Source organism: Haplochromis burtoni, unplaced genomic scaffold (genome assembly GCF_018398535.1).
Source record: "Haplochromis burtoni strain Fernald_Lab_line unplaced genomic scaffold, NCSU_Asbu1 Contig_112, whole genome shotgun sequence".
Taxonomy (NCBI): Eukaryota; Metazoa; Chordata; class Actinopteri; order Cichliformes; family Cichlidae; genus Haplochromis; species Haplochromis burtoni.
In genome coordinates, this window is record NW_024582473.1 from 1733274 (window position 1) to 1750026 (window position 16753).

Below are 16753 nucleotides of genomic sequence, written 5' to 3' on the forward strand. Positions count from 1 at the left end.
TGCAGTTTGTTTGTGGACCCACGGGCAGCTTATATTATTGTGTTGGTGAGAAATTAGGATGAACCATATCAATAGGCTGGAAGATGCTTTAAAAAAATAACTGAAGTTTATGTGATAAATTACAGGTATCATTATAAGCTTCATTTTGTCTCTTACTTTAAGCACACTACCCAGACAACTCTGGGCACCATCAGCTCTTGTATCTTTACCACACAGGCACCGTTTCCTCCAGAGCCATGTAAGGAACAGAGCTGAGGATGACGCACCAGGATGTTGTGCAGAATGTATTCCTGTCAGGGTGGGACGACACTGATAAGGACAACAGGGCCGCTGACCTGACTTTCTCTGCTCCTGTCACACTGACAGCAGGGCTCAGTGCAGTCAAGTGTTTCTTCCTCCGTCTGTGTCGCTGTATGCTTGGTCGCTCCTTCTGCTGCAGAGTCTTATATGAACTCACAGCGGCCCTGCAGGATGAAATCAGATATTACTACTGAGACCTTTACACCTCAGGCTTTCCGGTCTGCTGGAGGAAAATATGTCACCATCTCCTGGTTGCAAAGCAATACATTGCTGCCTTGAACATGCTTCAGTTATAGTTATAGTCAACAGTGTATATGATGCGCAACCAGCATGGATCCTAAAACCCAGACTTGAACCCTCAAACAGGCCTTTGAAGGGATGGTGCCCACAAAGAGAGCTGGGCATGTTTTCATTTCATTTTATTCATCTTTGCCTTTACAGAAATTACAGAACAGAAAACTTCCATCACACCTTCCTGCCTGAAATTACTCCAATTGATTCATGTTTGGATGAGTGGTTCTCAAGAAAGTTGCAACACACATTGTTTAAAACCCGGCTCTGCTAAACAGGCACAATCACACACATTCTGGGAGTTTGTCCTTATAGGTGTCCTTTCTTCAAGAGCATATTTTATGATGTGTTTAAGGTCAAAGTGTAAACTGTAGCTACAAAAGCAAAACAAACCTCTGACGCACTCACATTTCTCTAGTAAGACTTCAAATTTAACGAGCAGAAATGGTTTCGTTCGAGCATGTTTACATAGCTGTAATGAATAATGAACTGGCTTCCATCTGTACTGATCTAACAGACCAGTTCTACATTCCTGCCCCACAATCTAGCAAAGCTCTGGCAGGCATAATGCATCGCCGCCCTGCACCCAGAGGATGAGGCTGCTGACACAGCCGTACGGCCGTCCTGAAGGCTCAATCACGTGACCCTCTACCCCTTGTTGTTGTCATCACCTTGAGCACCGTAACACCCAGCGGCGCCTCCACCCAGAGGAGCAGTGGGACGAACAGGAAGTCTAATTCTAGACTACTTCCTGTATGGCATTCCTGACCTGAGCAGCCTTCCTGCCAGATTCTCTTAAGCGCCCCATGTATAGCAGGTTTACGGCTGAAACGGCTACTTTTACATGAATACATGAGCAGGCGAGTAATTGTAGTAAAACCTTTGGGGATCTGTGCACAGGCTTTCAAATATTTTTTGCATTAGTAGGAAAAATGGTGTTTATTGTTAATAATTGGTCATTTGTTTAAAAATCCCAGTCTGTATCATTTAAACCCATCAGTCAGAACACTTTTGTAGCAGTTATACTTCATTTATTTTACCGTTTGGCTTCCATTAAGTGCATAGAATGAGAGTTCACATCATCAACATTTAGAATAAAGTGACAGAGATGGACAATAGCAGAACATCAGGCAGACAGCATTCATTGCAGCAGCGTGTCAGGGGCCTCCCCAGCTGAAATACACGTAAAATATGATTTTATTTATCTGCACTTGTAATGCAGAAGACTGACACTTTTAGAAATAAAACAGATGCACTGACTAGCAGTTTCATGGCTGATAACTGATGACATTCAGGGTATTTATACACATTTTATCATTTAATTTATTCCCTCTTGTGTGCCAGGAGGAGAAATGCATGCATACTGTATCCAAACATATGGATATATGGAGGGTAAACAACAGCTACTGCTCTTACTAAAAGGCAGATTGGCTGATATATTTGAACAAGACCAATACGGATGCTTACAGATTTACCAGTATTTGATTGATTATGATATATGTTGGTACATCCCTGGTTTTCAGCACGACATCATATTAAAACTAATTATATACAGACTTCACCTCCTGTAGATATTCCATAGAATTCCACAAATTCTTTGGAAAAATCCCAAGATGATTATCTGTCAGTAGAGAGGTCTGAACGCCTGCCGAGAATAGATTTTACATTACTTACTCCCATTCAACACCAGCCAAAATTAATTCTACAGTTTTAATTATTAGTGTTTCTGTCCATTTCAAACACGAAATCCCAGATTACTACAGTTAAAGATTTATACCTGTATATATTTATTAGTGTCTCTATATAAATTTTAGCCTTCCCATTTAAATGATACAAAAAATACAATCTGAATCCAAATAAATGCAAATTATAGCAGAAACATATATGAGGGTATAAGGCAAGAGTCATCTCAGATACTGAAAGTGCCCTTTATTATTGCCAGCAGAGGCTGAAGCAGCTGATTGCCACAAAAACACACATATATATATATAAAAAAATGTAAATACTCAGACAGCTGTGACTTGGGAACCAAACAAAAGTGTTTGGATTCAGGTTAAAAAGAAACACATACAAGGAAAAAAAAAATCTCCCAAAGATAAATCAACGAGACACATGTCAGCGAGGCAAACACTCTGAGATGAAGAGTAAACCCTGAAGCACAGCACATCCCAGCAGGTGTCTTAGTGATGTGTTACAGTATACTCTCCCTCAGGTTCCCACTGCTGGACGTGTTTGCCTGCTGACTCTCTGTTTGGGTTCGATTCCACGTGTGAAAGTCCAAAAGAGCCTGGTTGAGCTTCTCCATCCAGTCCAACCTCTCCTGCTTGGTGTCTGCCGAAAACCAACACCTGAAACAGGAACGGCCTTCGTCAGTTTGTGTGCAGCTATTAGTGTCCAGCCTCCACCCAGTGAGTGGTGTCACCGAAAGGTGTTTCCCATCAGCTGTCAAAAACACAACACCCACTGTGACATCACTAGCTGGGTGCAGCCAGAAGAGCAGCGTCATGCGTCATGCTCACTGTAAACAAATGTGGAATAGACTGGCTTAAATGTGTAAACCAGTCAAACAAAATTAATCAGTGAGAAAAGTAGATGAGCTCAATTTTGTGAGCAAAGCCTTAATTCTCTTAATTTTTCCAACAAGCAAGCAAAACGAGCCATCATGCACAGAACAGAGGTCCTGACAGTTAAACCTGAGCTTTTCCTGCTGGATAAAAGTGAAAAAGTCCGTTTGCAGCTGTGATTCACACTGAAACTAGGCTGACAACAACACATTAAACACTTCGCTCTAATGTTTTTGTCTGTTTGTGCAAGCAAAGACCTCATTTTCAGGGAGTCAGGGTCGTTAAATTCCTACTTACTTGGCTGCGGCATCCTGGCTGAGGTCCTGCTCCTGCTGCGATACGCTGCTTACCAGCTCAAAGGTGAAAGGTCGAGCACACAACTCCCTCTTGACAGGCCTGACGCACTGACTCTGTGAGCTGGAGAGAGAGATGCTGCCTTCTGCCTCCTTAGAAGTTGAACACAAAAGACCGAGTTAAGGTCACTGATGGCAACAATTAAACTTGGCCAGTTACAGGGTATGCCCTTCAGAGTCGCCTTCTCATGAGTGCCTGTGCAGGTGGTCAACTACACATTTACATTTAAGTTGCTTACCTTGCTAGTTAGAGCCACAAACAGCAGTCCCTAAAACTAATTATTCACGTTTTATTAATGTAACAGTTTCTTAGATTTAAAATGTCAGGGTGCTAACCACTGCTGATTGGAGCTAGAGCTGAAAACAGAAAAGTCCGTTTAAAAGTTTTGACACTGCAGCAAGCAGGCATCGCAGTAGCACAGTCATAAACTTCCACTGCGAAACCTAAAAATAGCATCCACCCCCAGAAGCTACTCAGACATGCACAAGAAGATGACACTGAAGAGATGGCAAAATTTAAATCAGATATGCTTTTTGATTTTTATGGGCTGGAACTTCCATATTTCACATCTATGTAATAAACCTGCTCGTTCATACCTTTGTTTCTCTGTCATTTGGATAGTTCCAGTAGTACAGGTTGCATTCCTCCAGGACAAAAAAGCGGCGATGCCAGACCCCATACCCACTGATCAACTCGAACATCGTCTGGGAACACAAACACAGCAACAATGCAGTGAAAACAGGCGTTTAAATTTAGAGGAAAATGATTTGATGTGTGTAAAATTTAGCTGAGGCAGGATCTGCACTCCCTGCAATGTGACTTTAAGAAACTGAGACATGACTTCAATTTCAAAATTTTCCCCTTTGATATCTGGAACATTAATGTGTGCCTGGCACTTTGTCTTTGATTTGACTCACTGGTCCACATTATCTGATGCTCACGCAACGAAGGCTTCAAGCTTCCAGATCACACTCGTGATTCATCTGCGTGGCTGGCTTAGAAACTAGTTGTTAAATGGCATGAGAGAATTTTTTCATTTTCAGACAAAGCGCTTAAGCACAGTTTCAGGAAGTCTCCACCTATGCTAACATGAATCATAGCTGCCAGCTGGAAACAGGAGTTTTTGTTCTGGTCTGCAGCCTCTGTGAGCTCAGCATCGTGATAATGAACCAGCTGCATCTGCTACAGAGCGGCAGACGGAGTGTGAGTGAGAATGGAAGAATAAAGTAAAACACCCAAGAAAATATCCTGCTAAGATAAATCTCTCTGTGACATACTCACGTTTTTCTTTAATATAAAAATATATAAAATTCCTGACCAGGAAGCCTTGGTGCTGGACGTCAGAGTGGCTCTTGCTCTCCAGCTGCAGGTAGATGTTGCCCTCTAGAGGGGAAAGAAAGGGCACCTAAAGCCAGAAAAGGACAGGGAGGGGCACACAGTGTCAGACTGGCAGGATTTTAAATGGTGGTAACAGAAAACAGCATTTCAAATACATCCCAACATGCTTTTCTACACATAATCTAACAGATGACCGGCAGTGGTCACTTCGACAGCGAATGCTGCCGTTTTCCACGGAGTAAAGATAATTTCAATCTGCAGGAATCAAGAATATAGGAGAGAAATGTAAGAACATGTACACTGACTACAAATGCAGTAATATGTATCAGCAAGTTGAGATCACTTTATGTCCTTAAGAACAAGTTTCACATTCAAAATGGCAACATAATGGATAGTCTTTAATTTCTGAGATTCGTTCAAGTTCTTTCTTATCTAAAGTGACAGCAAAGTTATTTACAAATAACCCTCGAAGGTTTTTATGAATTATGAAATAGGTGAGTTTTCAGAGAGGTGGGGGGGTGACAGAATTGTGAAAAAGTGAAACCTTTTCCTGAAATTCATCTCCCAGCAGCCTCCTGACTTTGCCATCCAGTTTCATCTGAGCGAAAGAAGCAAGAAAAGAGGGGGAGGGAGACAGACACGTTACATCACCAGTGGGCCCGTGCATGTGTGGAGTAATAACAAATCAAAAGGGGGAAAGCATGCGGGGTGGTGTTTGCAGCACTGTGCTTCTTCCTCTCAGGCAGCGGCAAATCCCAAAGACAGTGCTTTTATTCAGCTGCATCACTCAATCAGCAAATTCACATTTACACAACTACACAAACAAAAGAAGCTTCCATTTGTATTCATCTTATTTTTTACTTCTCAAACTTTCAAAGACAAGTTTCCATCGCCAAGTCATATTTCTCTTTACCAAAACTCACATTTCCACTAGGTTCCAGAGTCGCTGAATAATAAAATATTTGTAAAAATGTTGAACAGGCTTTCACCAACAGTCCTCCTCAGTGTTCACCCCAGCAACAGACACAATCTTACCTTATCCAGCGGGAATTTGCTGTGTCCCAGTGAGGCCAACGCGATCTTATGAGAGCCGACCAGACAAAAGTTACTGGAGCGACGGGTGATGAGAGGAGGAGCAGCAGCTGAAGGAGCAAAAACAAAAACATGACTAATGTGCAACACTTAGAGCTGGAAGTATATCACCAACCACCATTATAACCATCTTTGTGCCAGTTTGTTCAAAGAGTGAAACAGGACGAACTGAAGCCTCATCGGGGTGTTTATGCTTCAAGTCAAGTTTATTGATATTGCGCCAAATCACAACAAAACATAAGGCACTTTATATTGTAAGATAAAGACCCTACAATAACATAGATAATAATACACCCCAATAAGCATGCACTTACAGCTAAAAATCAAGTTCAGTCTAAGACTTAACAGTGAACTTCATGAAAATAAAATTTAGGATCCAGCTAAAGAAATACTAAAGAAAATGGAAACTATACTCCAACTGAAGCCAATATAAAACATTTTAAGGCCTTTGGTTATAAATATGCATTTAAGACATTTGAAGACCTGTAACCATGCTGCTCTTTATGCACTGACAAAATAAAATAAATTAGTGACCAAAATAAAACAACTTACATGTTGAACTGATGCTGGATCTCTGCTGGAAAATAAGACAAAGAATAAATAAGAGTAAAACTCAAAGTATAACCACGATTTGATGAAAAATAAAACTGAAACCTCACCGTGAGAGTGTTCAGAAGCTTTCTTGGAGTGACCTGCACATGAGAAGGCAACATTAATGAATTTAAACATTGTATATATAAACATGCAGTGAGCTCAAAAATGACCAGCTTACCCGTGGCTTGGTGGAGGCCCGCTCCATGGTGCAGTTACTGGCTGAGGTTTGGGACTAGATGGCAGAAAAACAACATAATAAAAATATAAAGTAATTTCAGTTTTAGACAACAACACTCCACATTTAAAATCAACACAAACACAAAAATAATAATAATACATATTTTACACATTTGGTATATTGAGCAGTAAGAAGGTCATTAAAAAACAAATCACTAGGCCTAATGCAGCACACCTTAAACTGCCTTTAAAACCAGCACACACCCAAGCAAAGGGCAGCCTAACCAGAGCCTTATACAATCCTGCTGCTAATGCTGAACGACCACAGCTGTTCAACTACACTCCGATTACTGATAGGCATTAGTTAGTCTCCCCTGGCTTCAGAACTTATAACTAAAGTAAATCTCATGAGCTGTCACATAAAGAAAAAACAGTGGCTTCTGTATTTAGGTGGGAGGACTCCAGGACGGCCCCTCTCCCTACAGGATCGCCAACTAACAGCACGCCAGCTTACAACAGCCTTCCATCAGATATCACAGAGACATGCCTGCAATGCTGCAGCAAACAATCCAACCAAGTCTCTTCAGCTAATCCATTAGATACACTACAGATGTGTGTATTACATTAGCACATCTGGCTGCAACATCACCAGTTCACAGTTAACGCACAGGAAAGGTTTATAATGATTTAAAACGTGTATAATGTAAATAGTCATAGAAAATGAAGCTCTATAGGATTGTGACTGACCAGGCTGTAGACTTCCACATCAATCTCAAAGGATGAGCGAATATCCTTCCTGAAACATTAAGACGAAGCAATGCAATGCATTAGGATACTTTGCATATCAATTACCACTTAGTAGAGTCACGAAATGAGAAATCAAAATGCTGTTTCAGAGCCGCAACATGAAACGTCACATAAGGTCAAAGGCCACAAACATTTGTTCCAGTTTAAGAGTAGTTGATGAAATGCAGCTTACATAGTGACAGATGTGGGGAAGGAGATGGTGTCTCCGTTCTGAGCATCTGCAGCTGTGGCCAGAGGGGTGGCGACGATGTTGCAGGGTCCGTAGCGGATAAGAACAAAAAAGTAGTGACTTGGTCGACCTAAATGACAAACAAAAACAACATCGTGAATGTTAAGAGTGAAGCCATTAAAAACCAAAGGCAGAAATCTTCTCAGCTGCGGTACCTGCACGGTTGTGTGAGGAGCAGACATATTCCACTTTGAGCGGCAGCTGGATGTTTGTGATGCTGACAGTGCCTCTGCAGGGCTGCTGGGAAATGGATTCACTGTCCTCCACTGCTGCCTCTCCAGATTCTGAGCTCCTCTCCTCCTTCAGTCTGGCCACCTCAGCCAGCAGGGCAGAGCGCTTCTCACCTGAAACAGAAAATATATCATAAATGCAAGGAACACAAAATAGATAAATATTATAACATATCAGCAAAGAATTGACAGTTGTGGATATCACACTGTCAGTTTTGACTGGTTCCTAATCTTAAAGACCAATGAATGACCAATAACGGCTGCAGAGAAGAAGCTTAGATGACAGGAATGAAAGTGGCTTATGTGAAGAAGCATTCCTGACTCTATGCTGAACAAAGATGCGGTGGTTTAAAATCTTGCAGTCTACATACACGAGACCAGCAGCAGTTTCTCGGCTTCGGCCTCCTCCAGTGAGCCTCGCCCGTGCTCCTCATCCGTACAGCAGTTCAGGGCCTGCAGCGTCTGGTTAATCACAGTCTGCAGTTTCCCAGCTTCTTCATTAAGAGCCTGGACACAATCGACCAAACCCAGAGCATCACTGATACATGTAATATATTCAAAAGGTTCCACTGTTTTTGGGGTTCTCACTCTTTAAGAAACATTTTGTTGCACTACAGTTCCAGATACAAATAACATAAGAGTGTTATGAGGGGCGATCACGTTCGAAAGTATTAAGTTCCTCTGCATAAAAGTCTCCATTAAAACATTCCACATGCTTGAAATTTAGACCAGATGAATGTCGAGTTTCCATAATTAAACATCATTTCAGCTTTTTAAATTCATTGCTCTACTGATTTAGTCCTGCTCCATTTGTTGAAATGGAGAAAGACTTCAAATTTCTGTTACTCCCTGTGTAAACTTCAGGACAGGTAAGTTGTTGGACAATATTGAGCTTAGCCTTCCGTAATATCAGTGTTTTTCTAAACTAGTCAAAGCAAACTACACACCGTTATTTTCTCCTTGATGTTGACAGGCGGCTGAGGCTTGGGCGTCTCTTCAGCCCGTCTCTGAACCCCCGGAGTGACGCTCTGAACGATGGGAAGCTTACTCTGCCTTTGTGTGCGGTAGGCATCGATGCTGACAACCAGAGAACAAACAAACATTAACATAAGGATAACAATGTTTGAGAAACAATGTGTGAGTGCTGGCACAGTTCAAGAGTTCACAGAACAGTGTGGGTAAAGCATCATGGAGCTTTCTGAACATGCACAACATGTAGATTTGATTCGTTACACATTAGGCACCAACAACCCCACCAGACTGCTGAAGAGCACAATCTCATGTGTTGGTGCAGACTGATTCAGTCGTTTTTACTAACAGACCTCAGACTGTGCAAATGAGCCCACTGTGAGATCTGATAATGACATTATTTCAGTGTAACTGCTGTAAACTGATAAAACGTTCATGATCCTGAATTTGGATCAGATAATTTTTTTCTGTTTTAATAACTTGGAGGAATTATCCCATTTTTATGAGGAACTAGAGAGTTGTGTAAATGTATGGAGATTAGTGACTACTGCCAAGGCTGTACCAAAAAAACAAACAAACAAAAACTTCTATCCTTTACAGCACAGGTGTCGAACTCCAGGCCTCGAGGGCCGGTGTCCTGCAGGTTTTAGATGTGTCCTTGATCCAACACAGCTGATTTAAATGGCTAAATTACTTCCTTAATCATGTGATTCAGGTGTGTTGACCCAGGGTGATATCTAAAACCTGCAGGACGCCGGCCCTCGAGGCCTGGAGTTCGACACCCCTGCTTTACAGCTTCAGAGCTCACTTTATATTTTATGAGCCAACTCTGTAAGCATCTTTTGGAGTATCTCAAAGCTCTGAACATTTGGGTTTTTAAACAATTTGAACACAAATGTATTACTATTACTCTTTATGTTTGGCAACAGTGACTGTGAAAAGATAACAGCTGGGATTGATTATAACCTGTATTTGTGTATGACCATATAACTGCTGCGATTACCTGTACAGGGGAGCAGATTCATCAGGATGGGCGCTAGTTTCCTCTGGCGTCAGGAGCAAAGGAGGGATGGGCTCCTGGCTTGCGGCCAGTCGCTGTTGTAGGAACATTAGCACACATGTCATAAGTTGTGTTGTTTACAGGGCACTCGTTAATGCTGTCTGCTAGTGGAGGACACCAACTCTTTCAGCTTCTGAGTGTAGCTTCTATAGACTGGAATAAATCTTACCAGTGGGGTGACCACAGCCTCTACAGACTTGCTGAGAGGAGAGAGGATGCCAGTGGGAGGAAAGTTGAGCAGCTCATCCCTGATGCCATCAACCTTATCACTCTCATCACTCTTCTCCTCTTTGGCCTCACCCTCTTCTTCACTTTTTTCCGTCTCCGTCTCCATCTTATCGTTTTCGACGGAGCAAGCCCCAATACCACTGTCGTGATCCTCAGGGCCTTCCATCCTTTCAGCATATTCGAGCACCTCCTCGAACATCTGATCTATAATTTCACCAGTGTTGGTCTCCTCGCGAAAGCTCACTTCAGTATCTGAAAAATATCACAAATGTATGAAATCACTTTGAATCATTTTCTGACCCTTCAAATGCTTCTGTGCAAATAACAAATCTGTGTTTTAGACATCAAACAAATAATTTCGTACGTTCTTCTCAGCACAGCACTGATGAAATAATTGTAATTGTTCAATCTAGACAAAAACCACCCGTGTATTTGTGCACCATGGACCAATACCATAATCTTTCAAAACATGCACCTCATGTCCAACAGACTTTCACCCGTGAGTTTCCACCTCTCCTAAAGTGTCCTCAGGTGCTCACACTGCCCTCACCTGACAGGGCGGTTTCTGTAGAGGTATTGTTGTCAGACACCCCTGAGCTGTTGATGAACTCGGGCTCCAGAATAAAGGAAACCTTCTTTGAGCTCTCTCCTCGCTTGTGAGTGTCTTCTGTCAGACTAACGTCAAGATTCACCCTTTCATCTACAGATTCCTGCCCCACCTCCAGGTGATCAGCTGGCTGGATCTCTGCTGAGGTCTGAGCTCCATCAGCCTCTGTTAATGCGCCCTTGGGCTTTACCACAGGTTGTGCCTCATCTTCTAGATTTCCCTCTAGTCCCGCATGCTCATTTTGTTCATTTTCAAAAGAAGTAGGTAATGCTCGTTTGCCTCCATCTGACCCTGTGCTGTCTGACTCTTCTTTTATACAGACTGTCTGGGTTTCCTTTGACTGTTCAGCTGCATCATCATCGTGACTGCATAGTTCCATTTCTTTCTGCTCTTGTTTTATTGTAAGAACATCACTATCTGCTGCAAGTAGACCCTGACTACCTTCTTTACATGACTCCATGCTCTCTTTGTCTCGGTCTAAAGTACACTTCCCTCTCATTGAGTTTTCTAAACAGCTTTCTGGTTTGGATTTGTCATCTTTTTGTATTTCAGAACAGCCAGCGGTCTTAGTAGAGACATCAGAACGTGGACCATCATCCTGGATGTCAGTGGGTTCATTTGCATCTGTTTTCTCTTTGTTCATTTGGGATGATTCCCCTTGCACGTCCTTCACACATGCTTCGTGTACTTCATCTATGGCGGATTCTTCCTCCATACACACTGTGCTTTGAGGATATCGCCACATCCTTAACTCCTCATCTGTCGACGGTTCAATCTCCCCGTCACTACAGCACGAACTATCCATCTTTTCATCGTCTTCAAAGGCCAGCATGTCAGAGCTACCCTGTTCACTTACTGTGGACTCCTGTGATGTTTCCTTAACGTTTGACTCATGTGGAAGAGTTAATTCAGAGAAGCTTTGCTCATTAGATGCAGTTAAGTCAGACATGTTCTGATCCTCACCAGAGGGGGCTTTGAAGAAACTGTGATCCTCGCTAAAAGAAAGCTTTAACACAGTTTGGCCCTCTGGTTGTTGGGGACCTGGCTGCTCTTCTTCATTAGCAGACAGAGCTTCTTGCATCTGTCTGGGTTCTTCACTGAGAACACACCGTTTCTGCATTCCAGTCTCTGAATAAGCTGCAGGAGCTTCAGAGTGACCGGATGTCATCTCACCTGTTGAGAAACAGGAGTCTCGCATCTCATCACTACACACCTTTTATAGCTTTATACTTGTTAAACCTTCAGAGCAGTTACTGAACATACTGAGTCATTTATATAAAGAGCACAAAATCTGTACTGATACTGAAAAGAAATACCATTTTAGATGCGAAATGAACTTGCAATTACATTTTTTTATTAATTAAATTTGCAAGATGTAATCAAACGTGCTCTATTAGTCGCATTATTCCTAATTATTGGTTACATAACAGACACAAGAGTTTACAAAATATTCTGAAATGTAAAACTTTTCTCCTTAAAAATGAGGTCAGACGAAAACAAATTCAACAAATGGCAAGTGGCCTGAGATTACATCCCTGGTACATAAGTGCTGTTCGAATGCGTTTGCCCCAATACAGATGTTGCATATGAAGTCCAATACTAATTAGAATTGTTTTTGTTTCACATTATAGAAAAATATATGCTTCAATTTTAAATCTAAATGACACCCAAAGCCTTACCTGTCATATTAAGAGATGCGCTCTCTGCATTTGTCGTCGGAGGTTCAGTGAAACTACCGTCTTTCACATCAGCGAGACCTTGATCCTGCCAGAAGATCAAGAACAACAGGATTAAAGAATAAGAAGGAGTTTTATTGACTATAATGATACTATGTTGATGACTACATACAAAAGGAAATAAAAGTTCAGATAAAAACAAATTAATTTAATTAAGGGACAGTAAAATTGTAAAAGAATTCTAAAAATTAAAAATCATGAAATATAAAAATCACAGGAAGAAAAAACAGCCCCTAAACAAAGTGAACCAAGAAAATATTGACAGGGTGCAATAATGCTGAACAGTGCAAGTCTGTACAATCTTCAAATGTACAAGAAGTGCATGAATCCACCACTGCACACCAAACATGACCTTCGTTACCGCAGTGACAAGCCAACATCCCCAAAACCATAGAAGAGAGAAGAAGGTGCACAGTAAGGAATGAAACTCAGTTTTCTAAAGAAATTCTGTCTCCAGCAGTGCTTCAAGACATATTTAATCAACTGATCTCTGCCCAAGTCTATGTGGCCCATAATACCAGGTGACTAGACAACGCAGGGTTTTACACTACTGACTCACATCCCAGAGGCACGTGGGAGGCCACTGCACTCTCCTTTTTGATCTAGGAACACTGGAGGAGGGACCTGAAGGGCCACAAGGAGTCCTCTCCTGTTTATATAAACTGTCATGTTAAAAAAATCTATGAAAACCAACAGTGAAAAATGAGAAGTACAGTTTACAAAAGCTATAATCCACAAAAACGAGTTAAAACCCAAACAAAGTTTTAGTCAAAGCAGGACGTGCCGAATTCTTGTTGACACTGACTGTGTGCATCAATTACTATTTACTGTATCACAGCTGTGATACTAATCCACACAGCTATACTTGATGGCAATTCAAGCATGAAGCTTTAATTTACCCATGGATTTTAAAATAACAGATAATAAACTATGACAGTTTATTATCGGAGCTCTGTAGGTGGAACGTCAGGGTCTGAAAACTCACCTCTGCTAAAGCGGAATCTGAGCTGCTCCGTTTCAGCCAGGCGTTCTCAGCGATGGGCTGAAACGGCACCTGACTCAGTTCATGCTCCCGCTCCTGACCAGTGAAAATATATCAGATTTTAGACATTTATCACAAGCATAATCAATTATCCAGTATTTGAATATTACAAAAAAAAATTTCTATGTTTTTTTAGTATTAGATTTAAATCATAAATAAACAAACAGAAATAACAAATTTCCCCCTGTAAGAACCAGCACATGGGAGTATTGAATGTGCATTTCAGTGATTAAAGCTGTTAAACCAACCTGGCGGATGCGAGTAACCTGCTTTGAGCTGGGTGTAGTTGAGCCCTGGAGTTTTTGTTGGATGACTGATACAAAGCTGGAGCGTGTCCGGGGGTATTGGTTGGCGGGGCTTGGGGTGTTGGTGGGGCTACTCTGGAAAGAGGCCATTTTGAATCGCTCCATCCGCTGATTGAACTCTGCCTCACCTGGAAATATTTCAGACAGTGTTTAAGTCAAAGGTGGGGTACTAAAGACCAATTACCTTAAATAACTCTAACAAGGTGGAATGATGGCCTTAAGCTTTTGTTGGTTATCAAATTGAACCAATGAGCTAAATTAATAGAAAAAGAAAAAACAGTCATCAGGTGAAAGACTCAAGACCTTCATATTAAGGGGATTTTTCTGGGTCCAGACGCTTCTCATGCACATCCTCCCATAACACTGCATAGATATAATGCAAATAACAGTAATGCTTTAAATATAAAGTAACAAAAGAAAAAATATTTGTGAATGGAAATGACAGCAGACGATTGGAAATCAGCTACTGCTCAAAAACAAATTATTTAGCTCTGAGTTAAATCATTCCATAACTCATGTTAGCCAGATGTATCATAAAAAGAAACACCTGTCATGTTCACTACTGACACACATTCACTGCACATGTTGTGTTATTTTAGATTAGAACTTAGCAGCTGGGTGTTGCAAACTCAGGGACGGGCAGTAAGGCCAATGTCAGGACTGTGTCCCTCTGTAATACACTCTAATTAATGGAGTCATTACAGTAAGCAATCTATTTAGGCTTCAGTCTTTAAGACTGAAATTGTTTGTAGTTAGTTAATAACAGGTGATGTTGATAGAGAGGTTTTTGAAGGTGTGCTCATATGTAATCTCACCAAGGAGAGGCTCTTTGTGGCCCTTGCTGTCCCCGCCTGGATCCGAGAGGCACCGCTGTGCAGGAGGAGCTCCTCCTAAAATACAACACACTTTGTTACAAACTACAGGAATGATCCAACTCCCACACAGTCACTCGGGCTCAACAGAAATTACTCAACATCTTGACAGCAGGTCTTATCTTGCTTGTAAATAATCTAGTTGACTTTTGATCTGCTCTCTTAAGCATTACCTGAAATGCTGCTAAAAAACAGAGAAGTTTGTTAGCTACCCAAACAAAGCCAGTGGTGCAATAAATTCCACCTTTGTGAAGGTTTTGTCACAACTGTACTGTACAGATCAGTCAAGTATTTTGTCACATGTTCAGCATGCATGAACTTGTATGCAGAAAACGGTCATTTACCATCTCTTCTCTGGGTGAGCTGTTGAACTCGTGACCGGACTGAGGGAACTATCGGTGTGTCGGGTTTGGTTTCAAGCTCTGCTCGGCGTCCAGAGGAAGATGCTTCAGGGCAGTGGTTCTCCTGACCAGCCGCTTCCAGACGGCGTCTCTTCTGACTGTCATTGGTCTCTGAGACAGTAAGACATAGGCGACAGGCATAAGGGACTCCTTCTTGTAAATATATGTATATTTTGTAAATATAAAGAAGAAGGAACCTTGACATTGGTTTAAGCCACAAACAAACCTGGTGCTGAGCAGTTATTGTCCTCTGAATCCGACAGCGGTGCTCTCTGTCTCTTCAAGCCCATATTGTTGCCATTTTCCTCGCCTGCTTCCATATCGAGCTTCAAAAACATTAAGCACTGAATGATTACTTTTAAGAGGTCAGTTTCACTGATTTGAAGATAAAACTCGAAGTCCATGAACAGATTTACTAAAGAGTAAAACGGTATCAGCTAGCAATAGTTACTTTCTCAATAGAAAAAAGCCACACCAGAAAAAAAAAAACTGATCAAAATCCAAAGAAATAACTGCATGCCAGATTGAATCTAGCTTTGTAATTTCAACAGTGACTAATGCCTTTACCGATTTTCCAAATAGCCGCCATATAACGAAGTTTTATCCTGTCTATGGCCATAAAGCTTCACTCCCGACCAGGCCTGCTTCGAAAATCAGGTCAGTAAACTCAGTGACATTTATCTGCCTACAACAAAGTTAAATAAATTTGCAAAATTAAAAATGTTCTATTATTAAATGACACAGATTACCGCAGCTAAAACTAAACGTGAAAACGCCCCGTTTCAGCTTGGCTCGTTTTTAAAAACAAAAACACTGCTGGCTGATTGGCATCGCTCTTCAGCGAAAACTGAAGCATTTACTTAACACAGCGACAACTTAGTTATCTACGCCAAGCTTTTCTTCTCGTCTACGAACAACCTGTCACGCTAAAACATACTAGATTAGCACGCTGAACGCATCCACACCCTGGGTCAGCTTGGCTAGCTCTTTTCAAGCTAACCTATCTAAAGTTAATGCTAGTTTAGCTTCCAATTAGTTAACTTAATCAACAGAAACCTAGACCGGTAGCTCGAGTTTATCTCTATATGTTTTGTTTCTAAATGGCTCCCCTCCCTTTTTTTTTTTTTTACCTGAGAAGATATCCGTAAGAAAGTACAGGTGTTACACGGGTCAACCTTAACTAACAGAAACCACGAAACAGTCCTCTCGTTGTTTGCTCTCTTCTTCTAACTTTGAATTTCAGCGGGTCTTCTGACGTCAGAGGAACGAGCGATTGCAGTACCGTAAATATTCATAAAGAGCCCCGATCTGATCTTTGCCGTGCGGCTCCTGTGGGGCGTTAAAATCTGATACTGCGTCCATTCTCCAGAAATAGTAGATGAACTCTTTTAGTTAAATACCCACCGATGATTATTTACACATTTGTTTTCCTACTAGTTGATGTAAAAACGGCTTTTGTGGAAATTAGGTGTTTATATTACGGTAAAAAACAGAGTAAACGCGCGGACGGTTGCTGACTTTGGTAAATAAGGTTGTAATAAGCTTTCCCTTCCTGGA

General features: G+C 41.5%; 1 protein-coding gene across 5 annotated transcripts; it reads right to left on the minus strand.

Moving 5' to 3' along the window:
• Window positions 1-1605: 1605 nt before the first annotated feature.
• Window positions 1606-16481, minus strand: si:dkey-30c15.10 (uncharacterized protein LOC559353 homolog). Of its 5 annotated transcripts, none has more exons than XM_042223487.1 (25): window positions 16327-16480; window positions 15423-15522; window positions 15140-15307; window positions 14739-14813; window positions 13867-14051; window positions 13562-13654; window positions 13136-13225; window positions 12520-12604; window positions 10784-12013; window positions 10175-10485; window positions 9949-10040; window positions 8924-9053; window positions 8348-8483; window positions 7902-8090; window positions 7690-7816; window positions 7458-7506; window positions 6712-6765; window positions 6599-6631; window positions 6492-6516; window positions 5883-5989; window positions 5392-5445; window positions 4828-4914; window positions 4106-4213; window positions 3453-3601; window positions 1606-2939 (listed from the first exon to the last, which is right to left on the minus strand). In XM_042223487.1, exons 2-25 carry the CDS (start codon window positions 15514-15516, stop codon window positions 2783-2785), a joined length of 3828 nt encoding a protein of 1275 aa, XP_042079421.1. In that variant the 5' UTR covers window positions 15517-15522; window positions 16327-16480; the 3' UTR covers window positions 1606-2782. The 5 variants fall into 5 exon arrangements, with proteins under 5 accessions (XP_042079421.1, XP_005928481.2, XP_042079422.1 ...); XM_005928419.2 differs by having other exon boundaries at window positions 6492-6513; window positions 16327-16477; XM_042223488.1 differs by lacking the exon at window positions 5392-5445 and having other exon boundaries at window positions 16327-16481.
• Between the last annotated feature and the right edge of the window lie 272 nt (window positions 16482-16753).